The 25,233-nt window shown below is 43.4% G+C and overlaps 1 protein-coding gene across 1 annotated transcript in view; it reads right to left on the bottom strand.

Annotated features, from left to right (window-relative positions):
* Positions 1-23,607: 23,607 nt before the first annotated feature.
* Positions 23,608-25,233, bottom strand: part of LOC121271008 (protein EFR3 homolog B-like) — a 250,589-nt gene continuing 248,963 nt past the window's right edge. The window contains exon 23 of the mRNA XM_041176694.1: positions 23,608-24,525. Within this exon, the coding sequence (XP_041032628.1) occupies positions 24,420-24,525 (106 nt within the window). The 3' untranslated portion in view covers positions 23,608-24,419. The remainder of the gene's footprint in view (positions 24,526-25,233) is intronic.

Here is a 25,233-nt window from a genome sequence, read left to right as displayed (position 1 = left end):
TTGGTGAGGCCACAGCTGGAGTACTGTGTGCTGTTCTGGTCGCCACATTATAGGAAGGATGTGATTGCACTGGAGGGGGTGCAGAGGAGATTCACCAGGATGTTGCCTGGGATGAAACATTTAAGTTATGAAGAGAGGTTGGATTGACTTGGGTTGTCCTTGTTAGAGCAGAGTAGACTGAGGGGCGACCTGATCGAGGTGTACAAGATTATGAGGGGCATGGACAGGGTGGATAGGGAGCAGCTGTTCCCCTTAGTTGAAGGGTCAGTCACAAGGGGACATAAGTTCAAGATGAGGGGCAGGAGGTTTAGGGGGGTTGTGAGGAAAAACCTTTTTACCCAGAGGGTGGTGACGGTCTGGAATGCGCTGCCTGGGAGGGTGGTGGAGGTGGGTTGCCTCACATCCTTTAAAAAGTACCTGGATGAGCACTTGGCACATCATAACATTCAAGGCTATGGGCCAAGTGCTGGTAAATGGGATTAGGTAGGTAGGTCAGGTGTTTCTCATGTGTCGGTGCAGATTCGATGGGCCGAAGTGCCTCTTCTGCACTGTGTGATTCTGTGATTCTGTGAATGTCTTGGGGCCTATCTTATATTGACGCCCTCCAGTTACACTCTTCCCCACAAGAGGAAACATTTTCTCTGCACTCGCTCTGTCAAAGTCTTTCATAATTTTAAAGACCTCTGCTAGGTCACCCTTCAGCCTTCAGCGTAGAAGAGAGAAAAGACCCAGCCTGTTAGTCCATAAGACCATAAGACATAGGAGCAGAAGAAGGCCATTCGGCCCATCGAGTCTGCTCCGCCATTCAATGAGATCATGCCTGATCTGATAATCCTCAACTCCACTTTCCTGCCTTTTCCCCATAACCCTTAATTCCCTTAGTGATTAAAAATCTGTCTCTCTCAGCTTGAATATACTTAACGACCCAGTCTCTACAGCCCTCTGCAGTAAAGAATTCTATAGATTGACTACCTTCTGAGAAATGAAATTCCCTTTCATCTCTGTCTTAAATGGGCGATCCCTTACTCTGAGATTATGCCCTCTGGTTCTAGAGTCTCCCACAAGGGGAAACAACCTCTCAGCATCTATCCTGTCAAGCTCCCTAAGAATCTTATATGTTTCAATAAGGTCTCCACTCATTCTTTAAACACCAATGAGTACAGGCCCAACCTACTCAACCTCTCCTCATAAGAAAATTCCTCCATACCCAGGATCAACCTAGTGAGCCTTCTCTAGACTGCCTCCAAAGCCAGTATATCTTTCCTTAGATATGGGGACCAAAACTGTTCACAGTATTCTAGGTGTGGTCTAATTAATGCCTTGTATAGTTTTCTCAAGAATTCCCTATTTTTATACTCCCTTCCCTTTGAAATAAAGGCCAACATTCCATTTGCCTTCCCTATTACCTGCTGAACTTGTATGTTAGCTTTTTGGGATTCATGCACGAGGATTCCCAAATCCCTCTGTGCTGCAGCTTTCTGCAATCTTTCTCCATTTAAATAATATTCAGCTGCTCTATTCTTCCTGCCAAAGTGCATAACCTCACATTTTCCCACATTATATTCCATCTGCCAAGTTTTTGCCCATTCACTTTACCTGTATTTATCCCCCTGTAGACTCTTTGGGCAGAATTTTCCCCCGTTGGGGGGTAAAGTTGAAGAGCGGGCACACGGAGGTGCGCGCCTCCAATCAGTGTCCCCGATTGGGTCCGCGCCGCCATTTAATGTGGGCCAATCAAGGCCAGGCCCCAGTGTGATGTCCGCAGGGAAGTGCTGTGCACTCCCTGTGCAGGTGGAAGGAAGAGGGGGGGGTGGGGGGGTGGGGGGGTGGTGGGGGTAAATGCTGCCTCAGGGAGATCGGCTCCACATTTAGAAATCTGATAAATAGAATAAAAAATTCCCTGACATGTCCCCTCATGTGTCACCTGAGTTGGGACCTGTCCATTACTTTTACAGACACATTAATTACATTTTTTAAAACCTACTTGAAACGTCATCCTGCCCATGGGTGAGGTTTTGTGCTGTTTTAATGTCCGCCGGGGCTCCTGGCCAGCCCACTGATGTTAAGGTTGGATGGGCAGGTCCATGAATTAGTTTAATGCCTCTGTTGATGGCCTCAGTTGGCCATTGACAGGTCGGCAGGCCCACAGCTGATTTTGCTGAGCCCCCACCTTCCTGAGAATTTAAATGGGGCGGGGCGTTGTCAGGAGTTCGGCCTGACATCACCGCACAGGCCCCACCCCCCACTCACCAACCGGAAAATCCTGGCCTTTGTGTCATCCACACCTCTCGCCTTCCCACCTATCTTTGTGTCATCCGCAAACTTGGCGATAGTACATTCACTTCCCTCATCCAAGTCATTAATATATATTGTAAATAACTGTGGTCCCAGCACTGATCCCTGTGACACTCCACTAGTTACAGGTTGTTATCCTGAAAATGCCCCTCTTATCCCAACTCTGTTTTCTATTAGCTAGCCCATCCTTTTTCCATGCTAATATCTACCCCTAACAACCTGGGTTCTTATCTTATTAAGTAGCTTGATGTGCGGTATCTTACTGAACACCTTTTGGAAATCCAAATATATTACATCTACTGGTTCCCCTTTATCTATTCTGCTTGTTACCTCCTTAAAGAATTCTAATAAATGTCAAGCATGATTTCCCTTTCATGAAGCCTTACTGAGTCCACTTGATTATATTATGCATTTCTAAATGCTCTGTTATTACATCCTTTATAATAGACTCTGGCATTTCCCCAATGCTAACTGGCCAATAGTTACCTGTTTTTTGTCTCCCTTTTTGAATAAGGGTGTTACATTGGCAGTTTTCCAATCCTCTGGGACTTTTCCAGAATCTAAGGATTCTTGGAAGATTAGTACCACTGCATCCACCATCTCTGTAGCCACTTCCTTTAATAACCTAGGATGCAACCCATCAGTTCCAGGAGACCTACCTGCCTTTAGCCCCATTGGTTTCCCTAGTACTTTTTCTCTAGTGAGTTATTGTATTTATTCCCTCCCCTGCTTTTGCCCCTTGATTATTCAGTAGTTTTAGAATGTTGTCAGTGTCTTCGACCATGAAGACTGAAGCAAAGTATTTATTCAACTCCTCTGCCATTTCCTGGTTCCCCATTATTTCCCAGCCTCATTCTCTAAGGGGCCTATGTTCACTTTGGCCTCTCTCTTCCTTTTTATATATTTAAAGAAGCTTACTGTCTGTTTTTATATTACTTTCTAGTTTACCCTCAAAGTTTATTCCCTCCCTCTTTATTTTTTTTGGTAATTTCTTGTTAGTTTTTAAAACTTCCTCAATCCTCTGGCATTGTAGTTTTTTTCTTTCAATTTGATACTATACTTATCTTCCTTGGTTAGCCATGTTTGGTTTATCCCCTTCTTAGAATCCTTCTTCCTCACTGGGATATATCTTTGTTGAGAGTCAGGAACTATTTTCTTAAACGTCTGCCAATGTTCATCAACCGCCTTTTCTGTTAAACTCCTTTCCCAGTCCCCTCCAGCCAACTCTGCCCTCATTCCTTTCTAATTACCCTTAATTAAGTTTAGCACAGTTGTTTCCGACCCAAGTTTCTCACTCTCAGACTGAATGCTAAATTCCACCATGTTATGGTCACTGTTTCCTATGAGATCCTTTACTCTGAGATCAATTAAACCTGTCTCATTACACATTGCCAGATCCAAGTTAGCCTGATCCCTGGTTGGATCCACAACATATTGTTCTAAGAAACTGTCCCAAATACACTATGAATTCTTGCTGGTGGCTGCCTCTGTCAATTTGATTTTCCTAATCTATACGAAGATTAAAGTCAGCCATGATTAATATACTGCCTTTTTTACATGCTTTCATTATCTCCTGATTTATTCTCTGTCCTAAGTATAGCTACTGTCAGGGAGCCTGTAGACTACTCCCACCGGTGTCTTCTTCCTTTGTTATTTCTTACCTCCATCCATATGGATTCTACAACTTCCGATCCAAGATCATTTCTTGCTTTCGTACTTATTCCATCTCGTACTAACAAAGCTACCCCACCACCCTTTCCTTCCTGTCTGTCCCTTTAAAAAGTCACATAGCCCTGAATATTTAGATCTAAGCTTTGATCTCCTTGTAACCATGTCTCCATAATGGCTCTAAGATCATGCCCATTAACCTCTATTTGTGCCATTAATTCATTAATTTTTTCTGAATACTATGTGCATTTAAGTAAAGAGCCATTAATTTTGCCATTTTAACCATATTTTCCCCCTTTGACCCTATTTGCTGCTGTTTCTCTTCATATTTGTACACTCTGTCCCTTCCTGTCACACTCTGGGTATCACTACCTAAATAGCTGCCCTGCAAGACTGCCATATCCTATTGTTTTGTCAGCCTATGTATCTCCTCCCCAGAACCCTCGCCCCTCTATTTAGTTTAAATCCCTCTCTATAGCTCTAGTTATTTGATTCTCCAGGACACTGGTCCCAGCACTGTTCAAGTGAAGCCCATCCCACCAGATCAGCTCCCTTCTACCCCAGAACTGGTGCCAGTGCCCCATGAACTGAAACCCATTCCCCCCACACCAACTTTGAGCCACGCGTTTAACTCCTTGACTTTATTTACCCTATGCCCGTTTGCCCGTGGCTCAGGTAATAACCCCGAGATTATTACCTTGGAGGTTCTGCTTTTTAATTTAGCTCCTAACTGTTCAAATTCTATCAATAGAACCTCCTTTCTAGTCCTGCCAATGTCATTGGTACCAACGTGGATGACGACAACTGGATCCCTCCCCTCCCCCTCCAAGTTCCTCTCCGGCCCTGAGGAGATGTCTTTAACCTCCTAACTATACTGTCCTCTCCCACTACTACATTCCTATTTCCTCCCCCCACTTGAATGGCTCCCTGAACCACGGTGCCATGGTCAGTTTGCTCATCCTCCCTGCTGTCCCCGCTCTCGCCTACACAGCCTGCCAGAACCGGGTAACTGTTGGATGGTTACAGGAGCTGAAGCTCCTCAAACACTAACCCTCTGTGTTCCCATACCTGCCCCACTTGCAGTCAGACCCTCCTGGTCCTGATCACAGACCAAATCTGAATGACCTAATCCAAGGGGTGTGACCGTCCCCTGGATCAAAGTGTCCAGGTAACTTTCCCCTACTCCCTGATGTGACACAATGTCTGCAGCTCGGACTCCAGCTCCTTAACTCGGATCCGAAGTTCCTCCAGCTGCAAACACTACAGAGTTCATCCTTTCCTGATATGTGTACCCACACAATTCTGATATCATCATTGTAAATCTTCTCTGCACTGTCTCCAGTGCCTCCAAATCCTTTCTGTAACATGGTGACCAGGACTGCATGCAGTACTCTAAGTGTGGTCAAACTGAGGTTCGATATAGGTTTAGCTGCAGCACTTTTCAATTCTATCCCTCTGGAAATAAAGCCCAGTGCTTGGTTTCCTTTTTTATGGTCTTGCTAATCTGTGGCACAACTTTTAGAGATTGTTGCTTGGTGCTCCGAGATCCCTTTTTCCTCTCCCACCTAGACTTGCACCTTCCAAGTAATAAGTGACCTCCCTATTCTTCCTCCCAAAATCTACTACATTTCTCTGCATTGAGCTTAATTTGGCAATTATTGATCATTCTGCAAGTTTATTAATGTTTTACTTTAATTTGCTGCAGTCCTCTTCAATATTGATCACTCCACCCCCTCCAGTTAGGTGTCATCCAGAAATTTAGAAATTGTGTTTTTGATTGCAAATTCCAAATCATTAATGTAAATTGTGAACATCAATGGTCTCAACACTGATCCTTGTGGAGCATCACTTCCCACCTTTTGCCATTCAAACCCTTTATCCCCCTCTCTGCTTTCTGTTTTGAAACCAGCTAGAAATCCATTCTGCCACTTGTTCCCTGACTTCACCTTCTCTGACTTTATTCATTAATCTATTATGAGACACTTTATCATAGCAACATAGGAGTGAGGAGCAGGAGAAGGCTATTCAGCCACTTGAGTCTGTACCACCATTCAGCAATATCATACTGCTCTGGTTGTGGTCTCAATTTCATCTCCATCTTAAAAGGGAGGCCTCTTTTCTTAAACTGTGTCCCCCAGTTCTAGCCTCCCTCATGATCAAAGGTCTTTAGAAAATCCAGGTAAATCACATCTACAGCATTACCTATTGTCTATTCTTTTTGTTACCTCCTTAAAAAATCCAATAAGATTGGTCAAAGAAGACTTTTCTTTTTGAAATCCATGATGGACATTTATTATCATATTTCACATTTCTAGGTGCTCTTTGATCCTCTAATTTTGTAAGGATCCTATTATTTTTCCTACCACTGATGTCAAACTGACTGTTCTATAATTCCTGAACCTGTTCTGCCTCCCTTCTTAAATATGTGAAATACATTAGCTATCTGCTAGCCCTCTGGCACTATACTTTTTTCTAATGAATTATTTAATATGAGTAATAATGTAACTGCTATCTTTTCCTTAAATTCTTTCAAAATACATGGATGCAATCGATCCAGAGCAAGGCTTTATCCTACTTTCTTTAGCTTATTCAGTCCAACACCTTTTTTTATTTTAAATGCATTTATCTCATTACTCAGCTCAGAACTCAATGGCTTGTCTATCTGTTCTATCTCCCTGGCAAATACCGAAGTGAAATAATTACCTAATGGCCAGGATTTTATGGCCCCTCTTGCCCAGCGGGACATTCTGGTCCCTCTGAACTGAATGGAGATTTAAATGACTCGCTGCAGCAGGGCTGTGAAATTCTGGCCAATATTTCTGCCAATTCTCCAGCATTACCTATGGTATTATTCTGATGATCCTTTAATGGCTCCATTCCCATCACAGCCTTACTGTTTTTATTGATGTGCCTTTAAAACATTTCAATATTTTGTTTTATGAAGGTTGATAATTTAATTTCATAGTTCCTCTTTGCCTTCCTAATTTTATTTATTTCTCCCACAATCTCTTCATATTTTCTCTTACCCTGCACTCGTCTTCTGTCTTTGAACTTGATGTTTGCCTCGTTCCTAACTCTCAGTTGTTCCTTATACCTTCATTCAGGATTTAGCTTGCTCTATCTTATCAGTGGAATATATTTTCCCTGTACTCTGTTAACCTCCTTTTTAAATGCTTCCCATTAATCTTCTACATCGTTTTTTGTCAATATTTTTGCCAATTTTGTTTTCTCAAGTTCTATTCTCAGCCCTTCAAAATCAGTTTTTCCCCAATCTATTAACCTGGTTTTCTTCATACTTATATCTTTATCATCTTATAGCGTATATTGCCCAGATACTCCAGTGCTTACACTTCTCTCTGCTCTGCTTCATTCCCCATTACTAGGTTCAGTGGCCAATCTGTCCGTGTTGGGCTTTTTACATACTGGGTTAGAAAGAAGTCCCTGTTCACACTGTAGGAACTCTATTCCCTTATCCTCTTTACCTGCCTCTCCTGTCCAAGTAATATTATGGTACTTGAAAGCCCAATTATTGTTATTCTATGCCGTTTGCTCAATTCCTTAATTTTTCTACATATTTTCTACTCCAGCTTCCTTCCACTATGAGCTGGTCTGTGGACGACACTAATTAGTGTGATTGATGCTTTATCTCTACCCATATGGATTCTGTTTTTGCCTTGCTGATAGCTGCATCCCTATTTTTCTACTGATATTACGTTATCCTGAATAAGTGCAGCACTCCAGCTCTGTGTGTTGCCCCTGTTGTCTTTTCTAAATAAGCTATAGGCACAATGAAGAGTGCAGGAGGGCATGCCAGGAGCAGCACCAGGCATACCTAAAAATGAGGTGTCAACCTGGTGAAGCTATAACACAGGACTACTCGTGTGCCAAACAGCATTAGCAGCAAGTGGCAGACAGAGCTAAGCAATTCCACAAGCAATGGATCAGGTCTAAGCTCTGCAGTCCTGCCACATCCAGTTTGTGAATGGTGGTGGACAATTAAATAACTCACTGAAGGAGGAGGATTCACAAATATCCCCATCCTCAATGATGGAGGAGCCCAGCACATCAGTGCAAAAGATAAGGCTGAAGCATTCACAACATCTTCAGCCATAAGTGCTGAGTAGATGATCCATCTCAGCCTCCTCCAGAGGTCCCCAGCATCACAGATGCCAATCTTCAGCCAATTGAGGTGTAAATGCATTAGAAGCAGTTCAGAGAAGGTTTACCAGACTAATACCAGGAATGGGTGAGTTGTCTTATGAGGAAAGGCTGGACAGGTTAGGCTTGTATCTGCTGGAGTTTAGAAGAGTAAGAGATAACTTAATTGAAACCTTTAAGATCCTGAGGGGTCTTGACAGGGTGGATGTGGAAAGGATGGTTCCTCTTGTGGGAGAATCTAGAATTAGGGGGTCACTGTTTAAAATAAGGGATCACTCATTTAAGACAGAGATGAGGAGAATTTTTTTCTCTCAGGGGATAGAGGGTCTTTGGAACTCTCCTCCTCAAAAGGTGGTGGAAGCAGAGTCTTTGAATATTTTTAAGGCAGAGCTGGATAGATTCTTGTTTAATAAGGGGGTGAAAGGTTATCGGGGGTAGGCAGGAATGTGGGGTTGAGGTTACATTCAGATCAACCATGATCTTATTGAATGGTGGAGCAGACTCGAGGGGCCGAGTGGCCCACTCCTGCTCCTAATGTGTATGTTTGTATATATGTATGTTCATATGTCAATTCGATTCACTCCATGTGATAACAAGATATGGCTGAAGGTACTAGATACTGCAAAGGCTATGGGCCCTGGCAATATTCCGGTAATAGTACTGAAGGCTTGTGCTCCAGAACATGCGGACAGCCATTCTAATCTCCATTGACTTTGGTGGGAATGTAAAATCCGGCTGCTGTAAAATTCCACCCAAGGTGTGAATTGTTGTAGAGACATTTTAACTCATTTTTAATAGGGTGTCCTCTCATTTTATGTTTAACCATCTTTTTACACGTCCCATTCTAGAACTCTACTTATTCTCTTGCCATCAATGTCCTCTCTTAGTTTGTTCTTTACTATGTTCTCCTGCCCTGTCCTGTTCACATTTAGGCTGCTTTATGTTTCTTGTTGATCCCTCTCGCTAGTTGAAAGCATTTGCTAGTTCTTTATTTACCCTTTTCACCAGGACACCGGCCCATTCTGGTTCAGATGGAGCTTATCCCATCACTACAACTCCTTCCTGTCCCAGTACTGGTGCCAGTGTCCCACGAAAAGGGGCATCTCTTTTTTACACCTTTAGCCTATGTTAATTCTTTTGGTCTGTCTGCTCTGATGCCACTTTGCATGTGGCTTGGGCAATAACAGGTCCTGCTTTTTAATTTAGAACCTAACTCCTAATACACTTCCATCAGCACCTCCTCCCTGTTCCTAGTTATGTCGCTTGTTCCAACTGTGATGCTATGTGTATATTTTTACATTTCTGAGTTTATGTGTATATTGTGTGTAGGTACACTGTGTGTGTCCATGTCCAGGGTTAATCAAAGGTGAGATTATTGGAGTCAGGTCACCTGTAGAATCTAAGGGAAGAAAGATTAAAGGTGTTATCTTTGTGCATTTTGTAATGAGGCCTCATGGAGGGTGTTAACTTACAATGAAACAGAGTAGATCTGAAATTAGTATTTGAGGGTAAGTTTTGAAATTGATTTGTAGCTGTTGCATTTCAGAGGAGTGACAGAGTTTACAAAGAACATTTGCATTTCACAGGAGATTTGTGAATAAACAGGAGCCAGTGTTTTAAATCTTATTGACCCAAAGTAGAGTTAAAATAAGAACATGAAAGGTTTTGATATTTGGGAACCTGAGTTTTCAAACAGGCATTGAAAGACAATGGAGAACTAAAATGAAAGGGGTGAAAGATATTTATGAAAATGGGTTTTCAGCTGTAGTTGTTGTGAGGGGAGTCCCATTGAAGGCAACTCCAGTGTACTGAAAAGCTGTGAAAATCTTTTAATTGAAGAAAGTAACTCAATTTTGGGCCAGGAGAATATTTGTCTTGAGATTTCCTGATCAGCTGAGACAGATTTCAATCTGAGACCTGGCTTGCTCAGCATTAACATCAGCTGTGGCAGTAACACCAACACACACATGATACAAGACATAGGAGCATCAGGAGACCGTATGGCCCCTCGAGCCTGTTTTGCCATTGAATACGATCGTGGTAGATCTTGGGCTTCACCTCCACTTTCCTGCACACTCCCCCAATCCCTTAATTACCTGAGAGACCAAAAATCTGTCTATCCCAGCCCTAAATGTATGCAAAGATGATGCATTCATACCCATCTCTAGCAGAGAATTCCAAAGATTCACAACCCTCTAAGTGAAGTAATTTCTCCTCATCTCAGTTCTAAACGATCAGCTCCTTATCCTGAGACTGTGTCCCCGTGTATTAGATTCCCCAACCAGGAGAATCAATCTTTCAGCCTCCATCCTATCAAACCCCTTTCAGAATCTTGTATGTTTCAATGAGATCGCCTCTCATTCTTCTAAACCCCAGAGAATATAATCCCAATTTATTCAACCTCTCATCACAGAAAAAAACCCTCATCCCAGGGAGCAATCTAGTGAACCTTCGCTGTACCGCCTCCAATGCAAGTATATCCTTCCTTAATTCATTCCGGAATCCCCAACTATCAACATTCTGGGGGTTATTATTGACCAGAAACTGAACTGGACCAGCCACATAAATACTGTGGCTACAAGAGCAGGTCATAGACTGGGAATCCTGCAGCAAGTAACTCCCCAAAGCCTGTCCACCAACTACATGGCACAAGTCAGGAGTGTGATGGAATACTCCCTACTTGCCTGGATGAGAGCAGCTCCAACAACACTCAAGAAGCTTGATACCATCCAAGACTAAGCAGTCTGCTTGATTGGCACCCCATCCACAAACATTCACTCCCTTCACCACTGATGAACAGTTGCAGCAGTGTGTACCATCTACAAGATGCACTGCTGGAACCCACCAAGTCTCCTCAGGCAGTACCTTCCAAACCCAGGACCACTACCATCTAGAAGGACAAGGGTAGCAGACACATGGGAACACCACCAACGGAAGTCCCCCTCCAAGCCACTCACCATCCTGACTTGGAAATATATCGCCGTTCCTTCACTGTCGCTGGGTCAAAATCCTGAAACTCCCTCCCTAACAGCACTGTGGGTGTACCTACACCACATGAACTGCAGCGGCTCGAGAAGGCAGCTCATCACGAGCTTCTCAAAGACAACTAGGGATGGGCAATAAATGCTGGCCCAGCCAGTGACCCCTACATCCCGTAAATGAATTAAAAAAATCGTGAAGACCAAAGCTGCACCCACTATTCCAGATGTGGTCTCACCAAAATCCTGTACAATTGCAACAAGTCTTCTTTATTCCTGTACTCCAAGCCTGTTGTAAAAAAGGTCAGCATGCCATTTGCCTTCCTAATTGCTTGTTGCACCTGTATGCTAACTCTCTGTGTTCCTGATACAAGCACACCTAAGACCCTCTGAACACCAACATTTACAAGTTTCTCACCTTTTAAAAAATATTCTGCTTTTCTATTCTTACGGCCAAAGTGAATAACTTCACACTTCCCCACATCAAACTCCAACTGCCATCTTGTTGCCCACTCACTTAGCTTGTCCATATCTTCTTGCAGCCCCTCTGTGTCCCGAATCTAAGGGATCTTGGAAAATCATAGCCAGCACATCCACCATTTCTGCAGCTCTCTCTTTTAGAACCCTAGGGTGTAGTCATGAGGTCCCAGGGATTTGTCAGATTTTAGTCCCTTAAGTTTCTCCAATATTTTTTCTTTGCTGATATTAATTCCCTCACTCTTTTTAGACCCTAGGTTACTGCCTATTTTTGGTGTGAAACTTGTGTCTTCCACTGTAAAGACAGACACAAAATATTTGTTCAATGCCTCTGCCATTTCCTCATTTCCCATGACAATTTCTCCTGCCTGTTTCCAAAGGGAGCAATGTTTACTTTAGCTACTCTCTTCCTTTTTATATATTTATAAAAGCTCTTACAATCTGGTTTGATATTTCTGGCTAGTTTACTCTCATTATAGCTTTTCCCTTTTCATCAACTTTTTGGTGGCCCTTTACTGATTGCTAAAACATTCACAATCCTCAGACTTGCTACTGGTTTTTAAAACATTTTAAGCCTCTTCTTTTAATCTAAGACTATCCTTAACTTCCTGAGTGAGCTACGGATGGGACTTTCTTGTAGAGTTTTTGTTTTTCAACAGAATGTATTTTTGTTGAAGATTCTGAATCATTTCTTTAAATGTTTCCCACTGTTTATTTATCTCCATACCTTTTAGTCTATTTACCCAATTAACCTTAGCCAGTTCCCCCCTCGTATCTATGTAATTGGGTTTGTTTAAGTTTAAGATTTTTCCTTGTGACTGGAGTATCTCACTTACAAACTTAACATGGAATTCCACGGTATTATAATCACTATGTCCCAAAGGATCTTTCACTATGGCACTACTAATTAAGCCTGCTTCATTGCACAATAGTAACTCTAAGATAGCTTGATCACTAGTCGGTTCCATAGTTTATTGCTCCAAAATACTGTCCCAAAAACATTCTGCAAACTTATCTTCTAGCTGCTCACTCTTGCCAATTATTTTGTCCTAGTCTATATGAAGATTAAAATCCCCTACAACTATTACATTTCTTTTGTTACAAGCACCAATAATTTCTTATTTAATTCTCTGTCCAACAGTATAACAAATGTTAGGGGGCCTGTAACTTACTCCCACCAGTGTTTTCAGAACCTTGCTATTCCTAATTTCCACTCATACTGATTCTACTAAATGATCTTCTGAGGCCAGATCCTTTCTCACTAATGTCCTTATGTCATCCTTTACTATTAGGGCTATCCCTCCTCACTTGTTATTCTGTCTGTCTTTCTGAAATATTGGCCAGGATATTGAGGTTGGCGAGCAGGGGGGTGGGGCCCGCTTGCCGACACGCAAAATGACGCAGGATGACGTTGGGCGGAACTCCCGATGTCACTCCACCCCATTTCAATTTTCAGGTCGGTGGGGGCGCAACTGAATCAGCTGTGCTTTCGCTGACCTGTTAACGGCCGATTGAGGCCATTAAAAAGTAATTTAAGTAATTAATGGACCTGCCTGTACAACCTTAAGGTTGGTGGGCAGGCCGGGAGGCCTGGCAGGCTTCAGTAAAAGCATCAAACCTCACCCACGGGTGGGACGAGTTTTCATGAGGGTTTTTAAAAATGTAATAATCACATGAGGGGAATTGTCAGGGAAATTTTATTTCTGTACATTGACCATTTTTAAATTTGGCACCGATCTCCCTGAAGCAGCACTTAGCCTCAGGGAGATGAGTGCGCTCTTCCATGTGCATGTGTGAAAGAGCAGACTGTAGGCTGAGGGAATCACCACCCGCCCCCCCCCGCCCCGCCCACACAGGGAGCGCATTGTGCTTCCTCTCGGACATCACGCTGGGCTGGCCTTAATTGACCCGCCCACATAAAATGGCGGCGCGCCCCCAAGCGCCTGCACACGCCCACTCCTGCACTTCCCACCCGACAGGGGGAAAGTTCTTCCCATTGTCTGCCCCGGAATATTTATTTTCCAACCTTGATCACCTTGTGAGCATGGTTCTATATTGGCAATTAGATCTAAACCATTTTCCTCTTTTTTTGTGCCATGAGTTCATCTATCTTATTGCAAATGCTTCATGCTTGAGATAAAGAACGTTTAATTTCATTTTTTACTTCTATTCCCTGCTATGTCCTTACTCACCAATGTACGATTTCCATTAAGCTCTCTGTGCCTTCCTGTCCCACTCTGCTTGTTTTTACCCACACTGATATACTCTCCTGATGCCTCGACCTCTCTCTTTGGATTTCTACATCTTCCTTCACCCACATCTTCCTCCTGCACCCCCACCACTGCCCATCCGCACTCCCCCCACCAGCCATTAATTTAAAGCTCTGTCCACAGCCCTAGAGATACGATTTCCAGGACACTGGCCCCAGCCTGGGTCAAGTGGGCACCATATCAATGGAATAGCTCCCTCTTCCCTGAGTACTGATGCCAGTGCCCCATGAATCAAAACCCCTTCGCTCCACAAAACCCTTTGAGCCATACATTTAATTCTCTCATCTGTTTAACGCTTTGCCGATTAGCATGTGGCTCAGGTAACAATCCGGAGATGATTACCTTTGATGTTGGATCCTAAATCCTAAAATTCTCTTAGCAGAACATCATTTCTAGTTCTACATATGTTATCAATTGCCACGTGGGCCATGAAAACTGGGTCCTCCCCCTCCCACTCCGAGGTCCTCTCCAGCTATAAGGAGATGCCCCTAACCCTGGCACCAGGCGGGCAACACAACCTTCAGAGCTCCTGGTCGCAGTTGCAAAGAACAGTGTCTAACTCACTGACTATGCTGTCTCCAGTCAATACCACATCACCATCTTGACTTGGAAATATATCGCCGTTCCTTCACTGTCACTGGGTCAAAATCCTGGAACTTCCTCCTTAACAGCACTGTGGGTGTACCTACACCACATGGACTGCAGCGGTTCAAGAAGGCAGCTCACCACCACCTTCTCAAGGGCAATTAGGGATGGGCAATAAATGCTGGCCCAGCCAGCGATGCCCACATCTCATGAAAGAATAAAAAAAAACATCTTTGCACTCCCCCCTTGAATGCCATCCTTCATCAGGGTGCCATGGCCGGTCCATTCAACCACCTTGCAGCCCTTCCCCTCACCACACAGGTAACCAGCACTTCATCCCTTTTAGACAAAGTCAGGGGCTGAGGCTCCTCCATCACCTCATGCTGGTTCCCTTATCTGCCTGACTCACAGTTACATCCTGCTGTCCCTGACCATTGACCAACTCTAAAGTTCTGCCTAACCTAAAGGGTGTGACTGTCTCCTGGACCAAAATGTCCAGGTAACTTTCCCACAACGTCTGCAACTCAGACTCCGGCTCAGCAACTCTGAGCTGAAGTTGCCTAAGCTGAAGATCCTTGCTGCAGATATGATTGTCCCGGAATTCAGTGCATTTCACAGATTCTGATATGCTGCAATCATGGCACACCCACCAGCCCTGTCATTTCTGTCTAACATTAAGTATTTAATTAGTCAATTAGTTAATAATTTATGCAGATAGAATAATAGAAAGTTGTGCTCACTGAGCTGTGGTGTCTACTATAGGCCCCCAAACAGGGAAAGATATGGATCAAATATGTAACCAAATTTCAGAGAAGTGTAAGAATAATAAGGCAGTAATAGTAGGAGATTTTAACTACCCAAATATTAACTGGGATAATTGTAGTGTGCAAGGTAGGGAGGGAGCAAAATTATTAAGCTGCATCCAGGATAGCTTCTTTAGCCAATATGTAGAAAGCCTAACAAAGGGACAGTTCTAGACCTAATATTCGGAAATTCGGAAGGCATGTGGAAGGCACAGTAGGGGAGCATTTTGGAAATAGTGACCATAACTCAGTTAGATTTAGGATAGTTATGGAAAAGGATAAGGTTGGACCGGGAATAAAAGTTCTAAACTGGGGAAAAGCTAATTTTACTAAGATGAGATACGATTTAGCCCAAGTGGACTGGGAGCAGCTACTTGCAGATAAAACTGTGTCAGAGCGGTGGGAGGCATTCAAGAAGGAAATAGCGAGAGTGCAGGGCAAATATATTCCCGTAAAGACAAAGGTGGGCTGGGGGCGGGGGGTGGGGTTTGGTGGGGGGGGGGGTGCGGAACAAAGTCCGTAGAACCCTGGTAATCAAGGAACATATAGGTTAGGATGAATAAAAAAGAGAAGCTTATGACGGATACCGAGGGCTGAATATGGCAGAATCCCTAGAGGAGTATAAAAAATGCAGGGGGAGCTTAAAAAGGGAATTAGGAAAGCTAAGAGTGTGCATGAGAAAGCATTAGTGGATTGAATAAAGGAAAACACAAAAGGTTTTTTTTAATATATAAAGAGCAAGAGAACAACTAGGGAAAAAGTTGGGCTAATTAGGGTCCATAGAGATAATCTGTGTGTGGAGCAGGAAGACATGGATACAGTTCTCAATGAATACTTTGCATCGATCTTCACAATGGAAAAGGATGATGCAGGTTATAGACATCAGGGTGGAGGACTGTGAAATATTAGAGGAAATTAACAGAGAGAGAGGAGATACTAGCGGGTTTAGCAGCCTTAAAAGTGGATAAATCCGCAGACCCGGATGAGATGTATCCCAGGCTGTTGAGGGAGGCAAGGGAAGAGAGGCCACAGGTGAGGTGCCAGAGGACTGGAAAACTGCTAACGTTGTCCCATTATTAAAAAAGGGAAGGGACAGGCCAGGAAATTACAGACCAGTCAGTCTAACCTCGATGGTGGGGAAGTTACTGGAAAGAATTCTGAGGGACAGAATATATCTGCTCTTGTAGAGACATGGATTAGTCAGGGATAGTCAGCATGGATTTGTTAAGGGAAGGTCGTGTTTGACAAATTTGATTGGATTTTTTGAGGAGGTGACCAGGAGTGTTGATGAGGGTAATGCATTTGATGTGGTCTACATGGACTTTAGCAAGGCTTTTGATAAGGTCCCTCATGGCAGACTGGTCAAGAAATTAAGAGCCCATGGGATCTAAGGCAAAGTGGTACATTAGATTCAAAATTGGCTGAGAGGCAGGAAGCAGAGGGTGATGGTAGAGGGATGTTTCTGTGATTGGAAGTCTGGTTCCAGTGGGGTTCCGCAGGGCTCAGTGCTGGGGCCCTTGCTGTTTGTGGTGTACGTAAATGATTCGGGGTAAGATCAAGAAGTTGGCGGATGACATGAAAATTGGAAGGGAGGTAAATAGTGAGGAGGATAGCCGTAAACTGCAGGAGGATATCAATAGACTGGTCAGGTGGGCAGAGCAGTGGCAAATGGAATTCAACCTGGAAAAGTGTGAGGTAATGCACTTGGGGAGGTCTAACAAGGCAATGGGTTACACCGTGAATGGTAGGACCCTGGAAAGTACTGAAGATCAGAGGGACTTTGGTGTGCTTATCCATAGATCCCTGTAGGTAGCAGGGCAGGTAGAGGTGATATGGGTGACTTGCTTTTATTAGCCGAGGCGTAGAGTACAAGAGCAGGGAGGCTATGCTCTAACTGTATGAAATGTTGGTTAGGCAACAACTGGAGTACTGTGTGCAGTTCTAGTCACCACACTGTAGGAAGGATGTGGAGAGGGTGCAAAGGAGATTCACCAGGACGCTGCCTGGGCTGGAGAGTCTGAGCTATGAGGAAAGATTGGATAGACTGGGGTTGTTTTCTTGGAGCAGCGAAGGTTGAGAGGGGACCTGATAGAGGTGTATAAGAATATGAGGGGCATGGATAGGGTAGATAAGAAGGCATTTTTTTCATCAGTACAGGGGTTAATAACCAGGGGGCAGAGATTTAAGGTAAGAGGTAGAAGGCTAAGAGGGGAGTTGAGGAGAAAACTTTTCACCCAGAGGGTGTTGGGAGTCTGGAACTCACTCCTGAAAGGGTGGTTGAGTCAGAAACTCTCATTACATTTAAGAAGTATTTAGATATTCACTTGTGTTGCCATAGCCTCCAGGGCTATGTGCCAAGAGCTGGAAAATGGAATCAGTGTAGTCAGATCTTTGTTCACAGGCATGGACAGATGGACCGAATGGCCTCCTTCTGTGCTGTAAACGTCTATGATTCTATGAGCTTGGAGACAAAGCAAGGAACTCACCAACTGCTGCAGGCTGAAAACAAAGTAGCAAAAGCAGCATCTGCTTCCTCCCCTGTACCAAATTCCCATGGGAACCAAACACACTGTCCATGTCTCACTCTAAGGAAATCTCCTTTTCATGCGTCCCCTTACTCTTTGGACCATGACAACTGGATTTACCACCACCCCAACCTTTCCAATTCATCTTCACCCACCATGAGACATCTCTTACCCTGACACTGGGTAAACAACACACCCTTCAGGGTTCTTGTCCTTGGTTGCAGAGAACATATTTATTTCTCTAATTATAGAGCTCTCCATCCCCTGGGCAGGCCTCTGAGTCTTGGTGCCTCGGTCTGCATTGTGACTGCGCTCCAATTTTTTCTCCTTGTCCTCACAGGTAGTGGTTACAGATCTATCTGTTGGTCAGGACACATCTCCTTCTGAACCTTTCCTAAATCTGTTACCCGGTTCCCTGTCAGTCACACCTTTCTTTCCAAAACACTTGCTTTCTTCTGGGATGTGACTATATTCTGGACTAAACTGTACCACGCTACTAAAACAGAGCTTACCTACAAACCAACATGAAAAAACTGTGCCCAACATTTCATTATTTTTAAAATAATTTCACTGGCAATGGAAGAGCTCTGAAGAAGGGTCATACGGACTCGAAACATTAATTTTGTTTCTCTCTCTCCACAGATGCTGTCAGACCTGCTGAGATTTTCCAGCATTTTCTGTTTTTGTTCCAGATTTCCAGCATCAGCAGTATTTTGCTTTTTTCTTTTCTTTAATAGTGACATTATGAATGTACAGAATCATTTGCCTGATGAACCTGTGGAATGAATGGACTTGGCCTGAGTAGAACAGATGGATGAATGGATAGAGCCATTAGAGCATAACATTGCCAATGTTACAGCAGTGGTTTGGAGGGGAAGGAGGGATCAGCAGTGAGATAGATGGACAATGGTTTGGAGGGGAAGGAGGGATCAGCAGTGAGATAGATGGACAATGGTTAGGAGGGGAAGGTGATCAGCAGTGGGATAGATGGACAATGGTTTGGAGGGGAAGGAGGGATCAGCAGTGGGATAGATGGACAATGGTTTGGAGGGGAAGGAGGGATCAGCAGTGAGATAGATGGACAATGGTTTGGAGGGGAAGGAGGGATCAGCAGTGTGATAGATGGACAATGGTTCGGAGGGGAAGGAGGAATCAGCAGTGTGATAGATGGACAATGGTTTGGAGGGGAAGGAGGGATCAGCAGTGTGATAGATGGACAATGGTTAGGAGGGGAAGGAGGGATCAGCAGTGTGATAGATGGACAATGGTTTGGAGGGGAAGGTGATCAGCAGTGTGATAGATGGACAATGGTTTGGAGGGGAAGGAGGAATCAGCAGTGTGATAGATGGACAATGGTTTGGAGGGGAAGGAGGGATCAGCAGTGAGATAGATGGACAATGGTTTGGAGGGGAAGGAGGGATCAGCAGTGTGATAGATGGACAATGGTTTGGAGGGGAAGGAGGAATCAGCAGTGTGATAGATGGACAATGGTTTGGAGGGGAAGGAGGAATCAGCAGTGAGATAGATGGACAATGGTTAGGAGGGGAAGGAGGGATCAGCAGTGTGATAGATGGACAATGGTTAGGAGGGGAAGGAGGAATCAGCAGTGTGATAGATGGACAATGGTTTGGAGGGGAAGGTGATCAGCAGTGTGATAGATGGACAATGGTTTGGAGGGGAAGGTGATCAGCAGTGTGATAGATGGACAATGGTTTGGAGGGGAAGGAGGGATCAGCAGTGTGATAGATGGACAATGGTTCGGAGGGGAAGGAGGGATCAGCAGTGTGATAGATGGACAATGGTTAGGAGGGGAAGGAGGGATCAGCAGTGAGATAGATGGACAATGGTTAGGAGGGGAAGGAGGGATCAGCAGTGAGATAGATGGACAGACTCCTTCTCTGGGTGAATGAGTGGACAGAATGGATGCGAAGAGTCCTTCTTTTCATCCAGGTGGAAATAGTGGATGGATGGACTGAGACTTTATCTTTTTTTTTGTATTCAATCATGGGATGTGGGCTTCACTGTAAGGCCAGCATTTATTGCCAATCTCTTGTTTTGAGAAGGTGATGGTGAGCTGCCTTCTTGAACCACTGCAGTCCCACAGTGCTATTAGGGAGGGAGTTCCAGGATTTTGACCCAGCCTCAGTGAAGGAATTGCGATATATGGTGAGTGACTTGGAAGGGAACCTCCACGTGGTGGTGTTCCCATGTGTCTGCTGCCCTTGTCCTTCTAGATGGTAGTAGTCGTGGGTTTGGATGGTGCTGTCTAAGGAGCCTTGGGGTGAATTCCTAGATGCAAAAGTGGAATTGATAGATGGACAGAGTCATTCTGCTGATACAACAGTGGAAAGATTGGGTAAGCTCCTTTCCAAACAGTGGGATGGATGGATGGATAGAGTCCTTTTCCTTATACAACCAACTGACAGAACCAACTCAGTGATGGAATGGATTGACTGCACAGAGAATCATTGTCTTGCACCAACAGTAGGATGAATGGATGATGAATGAAAAAGCTGGAGATCTCTTGATTCAACAGTAGGTTGACTACACCTTTGATCTAATTGTTGGATGGATGAATGGATGGACCATTAGTCCAATTAGATCAATAGTCAGACTGAACCATCTCAAAGTGGGAATGGATTGAACAGATAGATCCTTCTTGTCCTGATCCAACTGTCTGGCTGAACCATCCCAATGTAATGTGGATTAGAAAGACAAAGTTTCACTTGTGTGTGAAAAATTACCCAGGTCCTTTGACATTGTTGGTTGTAACATACACATATCCAATTACATATCACTCGTTTCTTCTCATTGAACAACTAGGTGATAAATCAACCTAGAAGCAGGTAAATGTAGCTGTATTCCATTCCTGAGACTTTTGATCCTGCACTAACAGGTGTGGAAACAAAGATAAAAGGAGTATTGACTCATGTTTGAGGACAGGACATTACAGGCAGTATCTATTGGCAGGCAAGGTAAACACCAACTGCTTTGCAATATATCAAAACAGTGCTCATTTAATTAGACAAAAGATTTATTTCATATCTACCGGGGTATTCCAGTTAACTCATGTCAGCTATACAGGTTTCTCACATGCCTGGACCATCATCTAAAGAATGAGTTCAAGAGCAGCTAAGGAGAATGTGCATAAGTAGCATATACATATGTATATATATATATTATATATATGTATATAGATACACAGACATGCTGTCTGTACATCGAGTGTGTAGCTGCAGTCCCAGTTTGTCTGCTTGTGTATGTGTATGTAATGTGGATAGATATGTCTGTGTGCAGTGTTTGTATATACAGTGTGTACGTCTGTGTGGACAGTAGTGGATGTGTGTGCACTGTCTGTATGTGTGATGTGGGTATGTGAATATGAATGCAGTGTCCATGTGTGAATCAATACACAAAAATTCAAAATTATATTGACATGCTTGAACAGTGGGCAAATAAATGACAGATAGTTTAATACAGGGAATGTAAGATTATGAGATTTGACAGAGGGAAGGTTGATATGGATTGTGTGAGAAATGGAAATGTACTTAAGGTATGAGAGCAGAAAGTGAGCCTTGGGATTTCAGAGCACAGGCCATAAAAATTATCAGCTCTATGTTCCCAGGCTGTTAAAAAGCAAACAGAATGTTGGTTACATAGGATTTTGGACGGGTACAGAGAAGGATATTCAGTTCTTGATGGGGATATAAAGATGGGTACACAGTTATTGGAGTGCGCACAGAGAAGGGTAGAGTTAACATTCCAGGTCAATGACCTTTTATCAAAACTGGGCAAAGTTAGAAATGCTACAAGTTTAATGCAGGTGAAAGTGGAGAGGGTGGAAAAGAATAAGAAAGGCCTGTGAAGTGGCAGGAGATGGGAAACAATAAATAAAAGAGTTTGAGCATGGTCAAAGCCAGTGATCATGGGACAAATAAAGAAACAAAATTGTGTCCAGAGGAGATGTGAACAGCAGAATAATGAACAGCAACCCTCCAAAAACAAAAACGGGATAAAAAAAAGATTAAGACTGAAACATACAAAGAAAAGGAAACAAGATGGGGGCACAGATTATGGTCGAAAATTGTTGAACTCAATGTTGAATGTAGAAGGCTATAAAGTGCTTATTTGAAAGATGTGGTGCTGTCCACAAGCTCGTGTTGAACATTGTTGGAACATTGTAGGGGACTGAGGATAGAGAGATGAAGGTGGAGAATTAAAATGACAGGCCAATAGAAGCTCTGGATCATCCTTTCTGACTGAATGGATGTTCTGTGCTAAGCAGTCATCCAATCTGCGTTTGGTCTCCCCCAGTCCAGAGCAGACCTAATTGTGAGCAGGGAATACAGTATACTAAATTGAAAAAACCACAAGCAAATCCTCCTCTGGACATATCTTTTCTTTACTTGTCTCACTGGCCATTATTTGAGAGAACACAGAGAGGATATTCAGTTATTGGAGCGAGAACAGAGAAAGATATTCAGTTATTAGAGAAAGGACAGAGAGGATTTTCAGTTATTGGAGAGGAAAGAGAGGATATTCAGTTATTGGAGAGGACAGAGAGGATATTTAGTTATTGGAGAGAGGACAGAGAAGATATTCAGTTATTGGAGAGGACAGAGAGGATATTCAGTTATTGGAGAGGACAGAGAAGATATTCAGTTATTGGAGAGGAATACAGAGAAGGACTGTTTGGTTGAATCCACAACGTAAGGGCATAATGTCTGCTGCCCTGGCTCTTTCCTTTTTTGAAAAGAGAAGGCAGTGGAAATAAGACAGAAGTCATTTAAAATTATGAAAGGTTTGTATAAATTGGGTCAGTGTAAAGTTTTCTGTTGTGCACAGAAGATAAGCACAAGGGATGATATTTGCAAATTAAAGAGAATAGAAGAAAATAGGAAATGGAAGAGGACATTTTTAAAAAATGAACGGTTGGTAAATATGTGGAACAGATTACAGAACAGACATTGACACTATAAATCTCAATGGAGGAATTAGACAGGTTCTTGTCCAGAAATGGGATTCAGGAAAGACACCAAAATAATAATGCGGATGGAATCGAGGTGAATGCTAGATAGACTGAAGGATTTCTCCAATCTCAAACTATGTTTGTTTGTGTGCACAGTGGGCATATGAGTGTATATGCAGTACCTTTGCGTACAGTGGGTGCATATGGGTGTTGTACTTGTGCGTAGTGGGTGTGCATCTGCAGTGTTAGGGTGTGTACATATTTGCATATTGTGTGTGTGTTTTTTTTGTACGTGTGTGTATGTGTGTGTACCTTCAAGAGCTGTATACCATCAACATTGTTTCTCAGCAGTCCTAGAAACCTGAGAGATTGTGAGCACCTCCTTCTTAGCATTATAATTCTTTTCAGAGTTTACTGGAAGGAGTGAGACTTGAGCTTAATGTACAACACTTCTTCAAATACTTCAGTGTGTGCCAACAGCTTCCTATCACTGCTGTACAATCAAAATACAGATGGAAATAATGGGTTGGGGATGGGGAAAGGATGGCACTGTAGTGGGTATGCTGGTGGAAATCTAGCATTGCCAAATTCTACTTTGTAAATCCAGTTAAGTTCAAATGAAGCCTGCAAATGCACCAGTAATATTTCTGTTAGCACTACATGTACATTCAGAGATAAATTCACAATAATCAATGTCAAAAATGTAGGTTAATCCACAAAATTATTGAAGGCTGGAACATCTTTGCCTTCACAGACTAATAGAAAAAGAAACATTAGACAGGCTTGACATGTGAGCAGGGTTCCCTGTCTGAGGTGTCTGATACTGAGTGCAGGATCAGGCAGTACCAGGGCTGTTCCAATCAAACACACTGTTTTTCTACGGTAGCTGCTGGATTTTCTGAGGTGTTAGCTGACCAATGAAAGCTACATAAGTCAGCACCAAAAATAGATCAGAAGAAATCAGGACCTGCCCCCCTGCTCTGCTCCCCTCCTGGGGTAGGTCATTGTGGTGCTACACACTGCCCATTTCAGAGCACTCTCCTATACTGACTCAGGGAGGCCGGAGTTTATCATGAAGAACAAGAAACTCAAACATAGAAGAGGGCAACAGATCGGAAAAGGTTACCCAGCCATGCTGGTTAGTTAAATTTGTCAGTGTGTGAAAACAGACTGTACCTGTCTCATTCCTCAATCACCAAGAATGTCATGGACGAAGTGAAATCGATTAAGGTTATAGTCAAACTTTCTGAATTGGGCCTAGGTTGTGACGATTGAGAGGCAACTGCTGGGACTGTTATCATCTTGTGATTATCACTGTATTAAAAGAAGACATCACTTCCTCAAATTTGAACTGGCCATTATTGCTCGGCAGCCTGATCCTACACTCCCACAGGAAGCCCCGGGCTGCAGTAAAGCCTGTCCATGATCTCAGGTAAGCATAAGCAATACATTGAAAGGTCATGTCTTCATAACAAAGCACCACTAAGCTGTAAGGACGATGTTGGATGTGCTGGCACTGGTGGAAACAACAGCTGTGCGATTCCTAACATTCTGCAGGGAATGGCTGACCATGTTGCACTAATACAGGTTCTGCTGTTGCATCAATTCCACAATTAGCAAATGAGACTGGATGAGAAACCAGAATCTCTGCAATTCAATGAAGCATTGTGCGGGACCGTGTGGTGTTCCTGCTAGTACACACAAAGATCTGGGAACTTCATCTCGTAAACTGGCACTGAACGGGGCTGCGTCTGACCATAACCAGCTGTGATCGTGCCTGATGGGCTGGGAGGTGGTCTAGAAATAAAGAGAAACTTTTAGAAAAGACAAATTGAGCAAATTTACCAACAGCTGTTCTCTGAAGTTATTTAGATCATAATGCAAACCTGCAGCAGTTCTTATGGTATCAGGTATACAGCTATACTATACAGACAGATATAAATAAATCTACAGTTTACATACAACTGGAATAGGATTAGGGAATGTTTCCAGGGAAGTAAGTTTGAAGTGCTCAGTTCAAACAGAATTTGAGACAATTAGACACGTTTATGGAGAGAAATCATTATGAATGCAGGACTTTACAAGATGGTTATGTTTTAAAATGTCTCTTTTAATTTAAGGTGAAATAGAACTTTCTGAATAGGGGATGGTGATCAGACTAACTGTGCCCAGAGGCAGGCCCATGTGATCTGATATCCAAGATCCAAGGGGCATGGACAGGGTAAACAGTGAGAAACTACTCCCACTCAAGAGAACATCAAGAACTAGAGGGCACATATTCAAAATAATTGGCAAAAGGAGTAAATGTGATGTGAGGAAAAAACTTTTCACCCAGAGGGTGGTTGGAGTCTGGAAGAAACTCCCTGAGAGGTTGGTGGGGGCAGGTCCGATCGAGGTATCCAATAGGGAATTGGATTGCTACCTGAAAAGACAGAATGTGCCAGGTTACAGGGATAAGGCAGGGGAGTGGGACTGGGTGGAACGCTCTTTCAGAGAGCCGGTGTA

Source organism: Carcharodon carcharias, chromosome 2, assembly GCF_017639515.1.
Source record: "Carcharodon carcharias isolate sCarCar2 chromosome 2, sCarCar2.pri, whole genome shotgun sequence".
NCBI classification, from domain to species: Eukaryota; Metazoa; Chordata; class Chondrichthyes; order Lamniformes; family Lamnidae; genus Carcharodon; species Carcharodon carcharias.
This window is presented reverse-complemented; position numbering and strand designations above follow the sequence as displayed.